The following is a 12,105-nucleotide window of genomic DNA, read 5'->3' as shown; positions in this document are numbered from 1 at the left end:
CTTAGGTTCTAACGTGGACTGCGTCCCGCGCCCCCACCCCCATCCTCCAAACCCGCCCCCTGCCCCCAGCCACCCCGTGGCCGCGAGCCAAGAGGTCCCTTTAAAGGCGCGAGTCCCGCCCCCGCTGCTCATTCGGGCCTTCGATTGGCGGCTCCCGGGTGGGGCGGGGCCCGGCGCGGGCTCGGGGCGGGCTCGGGGCCGGGTCGGCCCCCGCCCCCTTTGTTCGCGCTGCGGCGGGAGGTGGCGGCCGGGTGGGAGGTGTGTGCGCGTGTGCCGCGCCGTAGGGAGCGGCGGGTCGCGCCGCCGGCTGTCAGCTAGCTCCGCGCCGCCGCCCGATGGCGCGAGGAGGCGCGCGGGCCCAGCCCCGGGAGGCCGGCCGCGGGTGAGCCCCCCGGCCTGCCGCCCGCGAGCATGTCACCTCCAGCCGCAGCCGCCGCCAGCCGCGCCCCCGCCTCCCGCAGCCGCAGCCGCTGCCTCGGGCATTGGCCCCCAGACCCCCGCCTCTGATCCACGCCCAGACCCTAGCGCCAAAGGGCCATGGCCGGCCAGGGGGACTGCTGCGTCAAGGTGGCCGTCAGGTAGGACCCGCGGCGGGGAAGGGGGCGCGCGGAGGGGGCTCGGGCTTTGTCTCGCGTGGGCTCTGGGCGGGGGGCCGGGCGCCGATCGGGCTGAAGCCCGCACTCCCGGAGGAGGGGCCGGCGTGGGACCGGCTGCAGGGCGCCGCGCGCTGGCCGGGCCGCCGCAGGGGAGCGGCGACCCCGCGGACTACTAGAAGGTGGCTTTGTTTGGGTGGTAATTTTGGGCCCCTCTTGGGAGCCCTTAATGATCAGAAAATCGAATAAACAAGGAAATCCGGTATTTCACACCCAGCCCTGGCCCAGGCCAGAGCGTCTGTGCGTTTCCTCTTCGCCTCCCCACGAGGCTGCTGTCTCATACGGGGCTACCAGAGGGAGGAAATTTCCCCCTCATCCACGCGAGTCAGCTAGTTCTGTGCTCTTGGTCCAGTTAGCAAAGGCAGCACACCCGCCCTGGGAGCCAGATCTGCAGACAAAGATCCGGAGCGGGCACCAACGGAAAAGCGGGGATGATGCCTTGGCCTTCTGTGGGAAGTCACTGGCTTTCAGGGAGAATCCTGCCAGTCCTGTCCCAAGAGGAGGTGGGGCTGGGAAGGGGAAGAGGTGTATCTGAGATGCTACCCTCTGAGAGGGCAGGAGGATGTGATGCTGACGCCCATCCTCGGGCATTCAGATAAAATCGAGCAGGGGAGGGTTACCTAGACTTATCTGGGGTTCCATTCTCAACAGCTCTGGGACTTGAGCCGGCAGAAATGAGACAGGGAGAGGACATGGCTGGGTGGGTTCTATTGAGAGGGGTACACAAAGGTGCAGGGGCAGGAAATGCTGTGAAATTGAGCCATCTGTGTTCTTTGTGCTGGGCGGAGACGCTTTACACCTCACCATCTCTCCCAGTTTTTGCTTTGGGTTTTTCTCTTTGAGAGGGGTGTATTGGCGGCAGAGTGCCAATCCGGGGCTGCTCATCAAGGTAGGGATGTGGAAAGAACATCTATCTCTCCTCCAGCTCTGTATGATGGGGGCAGAGGGGATTGTCCAGGTCTAGGGTAGGTCTCTTGGTCTCTAGATCCCTTGGGTCATATGTGACCCAGATTCCAGGGGTCCTGGGGGGTTGCTCCTAGACAGAGTCAGAGATGGCAATGAAAAAGCTTTTCTCTTCCTGCCCCAGGGCAGATGCCCCTCGCCCTGGCCACCTTGCCAGCCCTCTGCAGCCCAAAGAGGAGTTGACACTGATCAGTGCTGGGGTTGAGGGAAGGAGATTGAGGCACCCCCCCCATACACCCCAGGCAGCACTCAAGAACCACTTGAGTACAGCTTTCCTGGCCCTAAGCAGCCAGAGAGACAAAGAGGAGCCCGCAGGTGCCTGGTGGGCTGGCTGGGGCGGGGCCAAGCTGCTGCTGGGGCTGACATTGCAGCAGGATCCTGTGGAGGTCGAGGGAGGGGGTGCATGGCTGGGGGGTGGGAGTGAGAAATGTAAATATGGCATCTGCAGCAGATTGAGAGAGTCCGAGAACACCATAAAAGGGAAATGAAGCTCTGGCCCCCACCCACTGTGAACGAGGGCTGGGAAGGAAGGGGCTTGGGTGCCCTTTCCACAGGGGGCTTTCCTTTAGACTCCATCTTGCTGGAGAGAGCTAAACAAAGACCCCCTACCTCTGTTCAGGGTCCCCAGGCTGGACTGGGGCTGAAAAGATGTAGGGCGCCCGCCCGGGGAGCCTCATGGAATTGGCACAGTGAGGAGAAGCTGGTGTTCTCTTCCCACTGCTGCCACCAGAAGCTTCCCGGGCCCCTTTCCACAGAGAAGGGATCATGCCTGCCCTCCACACCCAGTTCAGGGGGATGTGTGTCATCTCTGGTTCCCAGTCAGATTGCCCTAAGTGGGGTCCGGGTGCCCCACACCTTGCCTTTGAGCTGCTGATGTGGATAGAGGGTGGGGGATTGAGCATCAGAATCAGGCTTTCAGGGTCTCCGGGAAGATGAGGGCCCCGCCCACTCCTCTTCTCCCACCCCAGCATGAGCGCCCAGCCCCGGCACACGCCAGACCTCAATGGGCAGCCGGCCGTGGAAGGCAGACAATGCCTGGACAGAACCCAGTTTCTAATCAGAGAGCTTAGGACTGGGCTGGGGCTGGGCCGGACTGGGAAGGAGAGCAGATGGTGCCAGTGACGGGCTGTAGGGGGAGTTCTCCTTGCTTTTAGATCCTCTTCTACCCCTCCTCCCCTGTAGCACTCCCAGAAATCACTTCTCTCACCTGAAAGACTGGGTGGTGGGCTGCACTAGAGTAGAGCATTTATGGGAAAGGCAAGGCTTGTCCAGGGCCTGGTCCAGCCCCAGGGCTGACTACCTCCTGCCAGGTTCAGCTGTCTTTTTGACTTTCTGGAAGTCCTTTCTTGTATCCAACTGGAGTGTTTTCTGAATTTCCATGAGAATAACTTGTAGTGAGCCTGGACTCCAGCTCTTCAGACAAGGAGGGCCAGGAAGTGGTCTGGGGTGTGTGTGTGTGTGTGTGTGTGTGTGTGTGTGTGTGTGTATAGAGGAGAGAGGCCCCAAGGCTGTTAGATTAGGTGAGAAGTGCCAGGCCCAGGGCTCTTGTTCCTGCAATCTGTTTGGGATGAGGAGATGGAAGCTGGCTGGCTGTGGAGTGCTTCAGTGAAGGCCTGGCCTCCTGGAGAGCCAGAAGAGGAAACTTTCAGGATCTGGGGCTCAGGGTAAGGGAAGAAGGTCCACGGGTGAGCAGACCCCCACGGCCCCACCTTGTGGCCTCCCCAGCTGGATGGAGTCGGGCCCATCTGTCCCTGAACCCAGGCTAGTCGGCTTTGCACTAAGGGATTCCCAGGCCAGCCTCTCCAGCCTGCCCTGTGATCCCTTCATCCATTAATCCCCTTGTACTGTAAAGTTCTCAGCTTCCTGAGCTGGACTAGAACTGGCCGTTACCTGGGGGAGGAGGCGTGCAGAAAGGCTAGTGAGAGGTGGGGCAGCGCTCTGACCTGCCCCAGGCTGCAGAAATACAAGCCTGACAAATCGGGGGAGAAAGGGAGGGCTGTTAAGAAATGCAAGTTGGCAAAGTTGAAATTGGGGAAGGAAGCCAACTCACATGGCGAGTTTGTTTAAGACCCTTTCAAGTCCCCAGCTCTGAGCCCTCACGGTGAGGGGAGCCCTCCGTGTTGCCGAGCCCCCTCCCCTCTTATCTCTGCCTGGCTTCTCTAAGCTTCCTTCCTTTAGTTTGGTGGTGCCTTGGCCAGGCCGGCATCCATCTGTTGAGACTACAGGGTTAAGTAGCGGATAGGGAGGGGCTTGGGGGATCCAAGGGACAGTGTTTGATTGCACCCCTGCCCTCTCCCATTTGGGTTCTCGAGCTGCAGTTATTTCCCTAGTTCTAGACTACTCTGAAATCTTGGTCAATGACTGAATTTTGAACCAAGAGCAGTGGTGGTTTGAGAGAGAAAGACTGAAACCGACAGAAGAAACTGTGGGGGTGGGGGCAGGTATTTGGGGTACCTTCCAAGTCCCAAAGCCAGTCAGTGCCAATCAATGCCACCTGTGTCCAGTTTACAGCTCTGGGGAACCGAGGCCCATAGAGGGACCTTATAGGCCCTGGGGGCTGTGTGGAGACCTGAGAATCTTGGTGGTAGCCTCCTGCTGCAGAAATAGGGTTTATGTCATCACAAGGAAGTGGAGTGTAGTAACCACAGGCCCCGGAAACCTCCCCCTCCACCACCCGGCCTGCCTGCCTGATTGGATCTCAGCTTTTGAAAACCTCCAAGTGGAGGTGGGGTGGGGCCCAGGCCCGGAGCAGGGAGGTGGCAGAGGTGATACATGCCTGGCATGCTTATTTTTACAACCCTGGGGGCAAAAGGAGCTGATGCAGTTCATCCACTGGCTACATCATGGGGCACCTTCCCTGTTTGTCTTTCTGGGCCTCAGTTTTACCCACTGGAAAATGGGAACAGCTGCTTTGTTCTGGTTTGTTTATTTGTGAAGAACAGCAGCTTGGAGGAAGATGAAGGCATGAAAATCTTTGGAGGGAACAAAATGAAGAGTAGATTCCTGAGGAGCTGAATATAAATCAAGTGTTTTTAAAAATAGGTCCTAATATAAGTGTGCCTAAGAGATGTCTTTGTAGTTTAAGCTTTAGTGAACTATTTAGTAAATTGAATTCACCTACGATCTGTTGATTAGTCTACTAATTTACAGCAGAATGCACAGTGTGATGAAAGGAGAGTGAACCAGGATGTGGCTAAGCACCAGAATGTACCAAACCCTCTGTGCCTGCAGCATCCCATTCAGTTGGCCAGGTGACTGCTGTTATTCCCATCGTATAGACGCATAAACACAGGCAGTAAATGGAGGAGGCTGGACTGGAACCCAGGGTGTTCTCAGTTGCGAGCACGTGCTCTTCATGCCACTCTAAGCTGCCTCCTACTTCAGCTGCTGATTAGCTGTGTGCTTGGAGTCTCTATGCCTCAGTTTCTTCAAATGCTTTACTATACACAGTGGCCATGAAATTGAACATGGGAAAGTGAAGGTGGGAAGGCACATGGTGCTGTGCAGCTGTGTGGCAAGGCTGAGGCTGTCCAGATTCTCCTGTATGGGATTGCTTAGCAGCATGGGGCTGCCTGGCACCACCGTGGTCCTGGCTCCTAAATCCATGCTGTTATCATTTGTGTTAGGGGAGCTTCCCCTCCACATTCTCCCTTTCTTAGATCACTGCAGCCATCCCTGGCATTCGTCTTCCTGCCTGGATTCCACTGTGGCACTCTCTCAGGAAGGATGTCCTGGGGGCAGCCAAGGCTTTTGCTGGCCTCCCACCTCACACACACCAAAGGGCAGACCCCCACGTGTGCTGGGTTTCCTAATATTTCATTTCACCCTCTAGAAAGTGTTGAGAACATTGAGGAGGAAAGCAGTGTCTTCTGCGCCCCTCCCATTAGAACAACCAGAGGGGCACTGAGAGGGCCTTGGGCTGGGTGGGGATTAGAGGTTGCTTCCCTGCCATGCGGGAAGCTGGACTGGAACGCTGGCTCTTCCTTGGCCCCAGAGATCCGCCCCTCAATCCCTATGTGAAGCCCCAGGGCAGGTGGCAACAGTGTTGGCTGCAGTGTCCTGTTTCTGGAGGACTTTCTCTTTCACCTCCAGCTGCTCTAGGGTATGGAAAGGAGGTCATGCTGCCATCCTATCCCCAAATGCCCGAGTGTCTATTCCTCTATCCCTTTGCCTTCCTGAGGTGAAGCCCCATGTCCTTTACGAAGGCTGGGCTGGTCCAACCACAGGCTGACTTAAGGTGCGCCGAGGAGAACTGGCCATATGCAGTGTGGGCAGGGGGTCAGAGCCAGTGTGGAGGGAGAGGCTCGCTGCCCTCTCCAGCCAGCCTCCTGTTGCTCTGCATTCCTCAGCAGGGGAGCGTCCCCAGGGCCCAGTCCCCACTGGCTGTCCCCTCACCAGATGCAGATGCCGATGCCGTCACAGCTCTGGGCTCTGGGCGAAGCCTGACTCTGCAGCGTCTCCTGTCTCTGGGGAGGTCATGGGAAACCCCTGCCAGATGCCCCGAGATGGGGGTGGGACAGGGAACGTAGTACTGCAGCACAGCTGAGCAGCACTTCCCTAGGCTGGGCTTACCCCTCTTCCCAGGCCCCAGAGATGGAGGAGTCTGACCCTGGCCCAGGAAGTTCCTGGCCTCTGCTGACAGCCAGGCTTGTGTGGCTGATGGCAGGCTAGGGATATATCCAACTCAGGACAGGGACTGGCTCCTTCTCTCCATTTTTCCTGCACACCCCTGCTCCCTGGCTTCTGACAGCTCACCCCAGTCTCCTTGCTGGCCTGATTCCTCCGCACAGCTGAGATCCTGATGCCCTGGAAGGCCATAGACCATCGGACTCACAAGGTGCCTCATGCCAGGCACCCCTCCCCTGTTAGCCTGCCTGACCCTTGGCATTATTGAGAAGCCAGTGGCCAAGACCCTAGGATGAACTGAAAGAGTTAGGTCAAGGACACTCAAGAGGAGGGGGTGGGGTCAGAGTCCTGAACTCCAAGCATCCCAAGCTGACACCCTAAGGCCTCCTGTAGGTTTTCCTGGAGTATCACACCCAGGACAGGCAGAGAGGGTTAACAGATCCCTTGCACCATGCCGGCCAAGGCCTCCTAAACCCATGCCCTTTGGCCCCACAATACAAAGCCTTCTTGTTTGGGGGTTCAGAGTCCCGAGGGCAGTCTCAGGAGGGCTGGCCTCCATGGTCTGGAGACCAGGAGAGGGACAAATGGGAGACCCTCTGGCTGCTGCAGGGCTCTCATGACTCTGCCCCCAATATTGCTGGGCTCTCCCCCCACCTTACCCCTGCAGCTAAAAGGGCAAGCACCCCAGATTGGATCTTGCCACCTCGTTTTATAGAAGACTAGCCTCTCTGGGAAGATGCTTTGTCTGGGCGAAGTCAGCTAAAAGCCCCCGGGTGTCTGGGAGCCAGACTCCCCTGAGAGCAGGGATTTTACTTCCAGCCGCCTTCCCCAGAGCTGGCGGGCTGCCATGGGGAGGAGGAGAGGATGCTCATTAAAGTGGGGGTGTGGACGTCCTCTTTCTGCCACAGAGGAGAGCCACCTTCCTCTGACAGGGAAGCAGCCTCCTGGGTTCCCGACTCTGTACTTCTCCCTGCTCCAGGCTTCAGCTTTCTTAAGAATGAAACGGGGAAAACGCTTTCCCAGCAGACAGCTCGTGGCACTGCTGGCAGCTGTCTCAGGATCAGTCCGGGAGAGTCTCTGAAAGGATCATTTTTCTCCAAGCCGACCTCTTTCCCGCCCTGGTGCAGAGCTGCTTGGTGAATGCTTCAGGACTGGGCACAGGCAGGTTTGGTTCGGATTTCATCTCCACCATTACAAATTGTGTGACTTTGAGCTTGTTAAATTTCACCTGCTGAGCCTCGGTGACACGGGGCACATATCCCTGGCTTCAGAGGGTTGTCTTAACACATGACATGTGTTCATGTACATAAAGGGGTTTGGCACATAGGCTCTGAAAAAGCATTAAGTAATGTGTGTCCTCATCAGACAAGTCCTAGGTGGTGAAGAACACGTAGAACAAGGCAAGAGGGATCTCAATGATTTCTGAGGAGGAAGACTCCACAGACCCCTCCAGGCTCTCCTCTCCCAGGCTTAATCATCTTTGCAGGCAGGAAGTTCTTTTTGCTAGCTTATCTAAGTCTCTCCTGCTACAGCTGATTTCCCTTTTGATCTTGCCCTGTCACTGATGAGGAAGCGCTGGTGTCTGGAGGTCACCGCATGGCTAAGTGACCCCTGTGTGCCAGGCAGACTAGCCATCACCGGGCTTCTCTCTGTGTCCCCTCCCTATACTCACACATCCGCCACGGAGGATACAGCAGCTTGGCTCTGCTCTGCCCCACTGCCCGGGCTGGAGCCAGGCATGCCAACTGGAGGCTGGGCGCAAGCAGAGGTCATGGAATCAGGACAGACATTGCTTTTCCCCTTAGGCTTGGGTGCTGCACACCCAGAGACAGGGCGATGAGCTTCCTGACTTTGCAGTCCCTCCCTGGGCTATCTCACCAGCTTCTAGGGCTCCTTTTCAAGACTCCAGAAAGGCATTAGTCCCTAATGCCTTTCTTAAAGGAGAAAAGAGCAGATAGGCTTTTAGCCCTCTGGGGCTTTTGGGGCTTTTTCTGAAGGGACTAGTCATTTTGGCCATCTGAAGGGTGATTCTAGTCCGGGTCTCTGGTTCTTCTCAAAGCCTTTGAGGTAGGGAAGACGGTGTCTGCCAGCCTAAAAGTCCCTGAAGACCAAATGACACACAAGTGGCAGCTGCAAGCATCCCAGCTCTCACCAGATCGCCTCTGGATTGAATCTTCAGGGCTGATGGTAAGAAAGATGAAAACCTTTTTGCATATCAGCTATGTGACCTTGAGCTGAGTTAACCAGTTTCTCTCTGAGCCCTCATTTGTAAATTAACAGCAAAAATACCCACCTTAGAACTAAAATGATAGAATGTAATAGCCTAACACGTGCAAAGCATCCTAGATAGTGTCTATGAGAGGCAGTCCTGGCTCTGTAGATGTGTTGGTGGTTACCAACTGAGGAAGTCAGTCAGGCAAGTGTGACGGTGTTACCATTACTGGCAAGGAAAAGGCATCAGGAATCACAGATCTTGCACCATAGTTGTAAGAATTTCTTGGATTCTGGTTAGCTGTTTTAGTATGGTAGCCTGTGACCTCTCATCAGTGAGAAGACAGACCTTTCAAGTGGAAAGAGCCTGGGACTGCACCACTGGGGACCTCAGTGTAAAGATTTGGGGGCAGGTGAGTTAGGAAGCGAGGGAGGGACCCTAGCCAGCTGATTGGGTGGGACTGACTTCACCTAAGAAGCTGAGCCAACCCCTAGGAGCCCAAGGTCACTGGGCAGAGCTCCTGGGAGGGCTGATTGGCGGGCTTTGTGTGATGTCACTAAGGACGAGGCTGGGGATGAGAGCGGGCTAGCGCCTTCCTTCCCCTCCTAAGCCACGGGTTAGGGTGCGGGGCTCCCGGCACGTGGCCGGATGTGTCCGGTCGGTACCCTTTGCAGTTTTCTCTCCTTGGCAATCTCTCAGCAGACCCCGGGGCTACCTCCTCCCTGTCTCCTCTGCCCTCCCCTTCCGCCGCGTCCCCCTGGCTCCCCTAAGAGCCGAGGATCCGCTGAGCTCAGCTCTTCCCGCAGCTCTGCGCCCCGGGCTTGCAGCCTTTGTCCCGCTGCCACCGCGGGCACCCAGCGGGTCGGGGGCAGGGGGTGGGGGTCAGCCTGCGAGGATGGGGGCTCCCCAGCCGCCTGCACGTCCCTGGCCTCCGCGTGCGCGTTTCTCCGGGGGTGGGGGACGGCTTCCCACATCACACCCGCTCCTGCTCAATTGTGAACAGAGGAAGCTCGGCAGCCTCCCTGCCTGAGCCAGATCCTGCCTCTGAAAAGCTCCAGGCCCTTTCTCCCCGCGCCCGCGCCCGCTCTACCCGCTGCTCAGCCTCCGGGTTGCCAAGTGGCAAATAGGCCCGGCTCTGTTCTGGGAGATTTCGGGGGCCTTTCTGAGTGGGGCTGTCCAGCCGGTCCTCCCTCCCGGCAGAGCCTCGAGAAGGGATGGAAGGAAGATTGGAGGGGTGGGGCCTGGGCTGAGATGCCCCGGGTACCCTGGGTAGAAATGACACTGGATGTTTGGGCCACAAAACTTTACTGGCAGAAACCGGCAGCTGGTCTGTCGTGGGCCACAATTTGCTAATTTGATTTTTAAGATATTACACTAAGTTGTAATTTATCTTGATTACTGAATTTTTTCCTTGCCTCCTTAAATTTTGAACTGAGGGTGAATGCCTCCCTGGCCTCACCCTGGTCCTGGCTCTGGTCCACAGCCTCTAGGGCCTGTGCTTTAGCTGGAAGTCCCTGCAGGCCACATGCGGGGGCTCATGCCTGTAATCCCGGCACTTCTCAAAGCTGAGGCAGGAGGATCACTGAAGCGCAAGGGTTTGAGACAAGCCTGGGCAATATAGCGAGACCCTGTCTCTGCAAACCCTAGAGATCCCTGATCCCCCTCCCATGCCCCCAGGGAGGAAAAGGACTGTTAGTGGTGCCCATCCTTGCCACCCTGCTTCTTCCTTCCGCTTATCTGGGGTCAAGTGGGCCACTGCCACTTTGAGGGCAGCCCAAAGAGGAGACCTCACCAAGGGTGGGGCCAGGAGAAGAGGCTGCTGCGGGGTGGGTGATGGAGTTCTTAGAAAGTCGAAAGTGGAAAAAGACCTTCTAGATAGCCTAAGAGGAAGTAGGCTCGTGAACCACTAAAGAGCCAAGGCAGAGCTGACAAGGACCCTGGTCGCTTGTCTCCCAGCCCTCTTGTCTCCTACCTGTGGGGTGTCAGTTTGAATTTGCCACCAGGCAGGGTGTGGTGAAGAGTAAGCCCAGGATGACTGAAACAGTGTCTGCCACCAGGGACTGTGAGCCCTCAAAGGCAGGGCAAGCCTGGTGCCCAGCCCTGCACATATGTAAACAGATATTCGGGGATCCTTCTGGAGAACCTTCCTGGCTCTGATGCAGGTGGTGTGGGATGAAGTTTATTTAGCAATTTTAGGATTAAGAGTTTTCAGCTGGGCATGGGAGCTCATACCTATAATCCCAGCACTTTGGAGTCTGAGGTGGGAGAATCACCTGAGCCCAGGAGGCCAAGGCCATGGTTGTGCCACTGTATTCCACCCTGGGGCAACAGAGTGAGACTTTGTCTCAAAAACAAAAATAATAAATAAATAAGTAAATTTTCTGACAGAAAGCAGCCAGAGGAGTGGAGGGGCATTCATAGCCAGGTCGGGGTCGATGCCCAGCTTCACTGTATTTACTGTGTGTGTGGCTTAACCACTTCAAGCCTCAACCTTCCTTGCTGGAGAATGGGGATTAAAATCCCTAGGTCATAGCATCACTTAAACGAGGTGATCTGTGGACAGTGCCTGACCCAGCATGAGCACATGGAGAGCATCCCTGGCAGCTTAGTTCTCCTTTGCCTCCATTTCCACTTACTCATTCTGTCCAACACTCTCTCCCTCTTCCAGGTGAGTTGCTTTGGGAATTGGTGACTCATCCAGGGTCCATGCCCCCTGTCTCCCAGACAATATCTGTTTCTCTGGGTGACACTGCTCACGCATGCTCACCTGCACCCCGACAAAGCAGTCTGGTGCTAAGTGTACATCAGTATTGGGCTGAATGTCTCTTTCTGACCACAGAATGTGTTGGGTCAACAAAGGGTCCCAGAGTGAGTGCCCAGCTGACCCCACAACTCCTGGACCCTAAAACTCTGGGATCTCCTCCCTACATCCTCTCTCCCAGACTGTTGTTCTGCCCACTCTCTTGATCCTGGCGGGCAGGCTCCCCAGGTGGTCCAGGGGCTGATTGCTGAAGCAGAAGCTGCTCCCCTCATTGAAGGGCTCTGACAAGCAGGGCTGTTGCCCCCCTCCTCCCCTGCTCCACTGTCTCCAGGGATGGTGATTTGATTTCCTCCAATCGCCAGCATTGCCATCTGCCTACAGTAATTAAATGGTATTTGAACTGAATCCAGAAATCCCACTGCAGGCAGCCACGTGGTAGGGAGGCCGTCTTCAGGAGCTGGTGCTAGCCAGCAGAGCTGGAGGGTCCTCAGAGGCTGCCCACGCCAGGCCGTTGGTTTACCTAGGAATGCCTGGGTGCCCTGGGAGGAAGTGCTTAGTCTTGGATCCCAGGAGCCCAGGGGCAGAGCCAGGTCTGAGAGCCAGATTCCTCTTTAGTACCTGTGTGCAATGCCACACCCCTCCTTCCAAGATTGTTCCTACTCTCTCTCCCTGCATATGTAAGATGTTTTTTCCCCCTGGCACTCTGAGCCCTGGTCCTTGGAGACAGGGTAGCGTAAGACCATTGAAAGGGCAATGTATGCAGACTGCACAGGTTCAAGCCCTGGCTCTGCTCCTGACTGTGACCTGTGACTCTGGCTGTGTGCCATCTCAGCTTCCTCATTCATACATGAGGGTCTAGTCCTCACCTCCCAGTGTCTTGAGGACCAAAA

General features: G+C 56.6%; 1 protein-coding gene across 5 annotated transcripts in view; it reads left to right on the top strand.

Annotated features, from left to right (window-relative positions):
• The first annotated feature begins 240 nt into the window (after nt 1-240).
• KIF21B (kinesin family member 21B) overlaps nt 241-12,105 on the top strand; it is a 54,187-nt gene continuing 42,322 nt past the window's right edge. For all 5 annotated transcript variants that reach the window (XM_032288682.1, XM_032288680.1, XM_032288681.1 and 2 more), the window contains exon 1: nt 241-578. In XM_032288682.1, coding sequence (XP_032144573.1) covers nt 538-578 — 41 coding nt within the window. In that variant the 5' untranslated portion in view covers nt 241-537. The remainder of the gene's footprint in view (nt 579-12,105) is intronic.

This window comes from Sapajus apella, unplaced genomic scaffold, assembly GCF_009761245.1.
Source record: "Sapajus apella isolate SASKATOON/1434 unplaced genomic scaffold, GSC_monkey_1.0 scaffold22, whole genome shotgun sequence".
NCBI lineage: Eukaryota > Metazoa > Chordata > Mammalia > Primates > Cebidae > Sapajus > Sapajus apella.
This window is presented reverse-complemented; position numbering and strand designations above follow the sequence as displayed.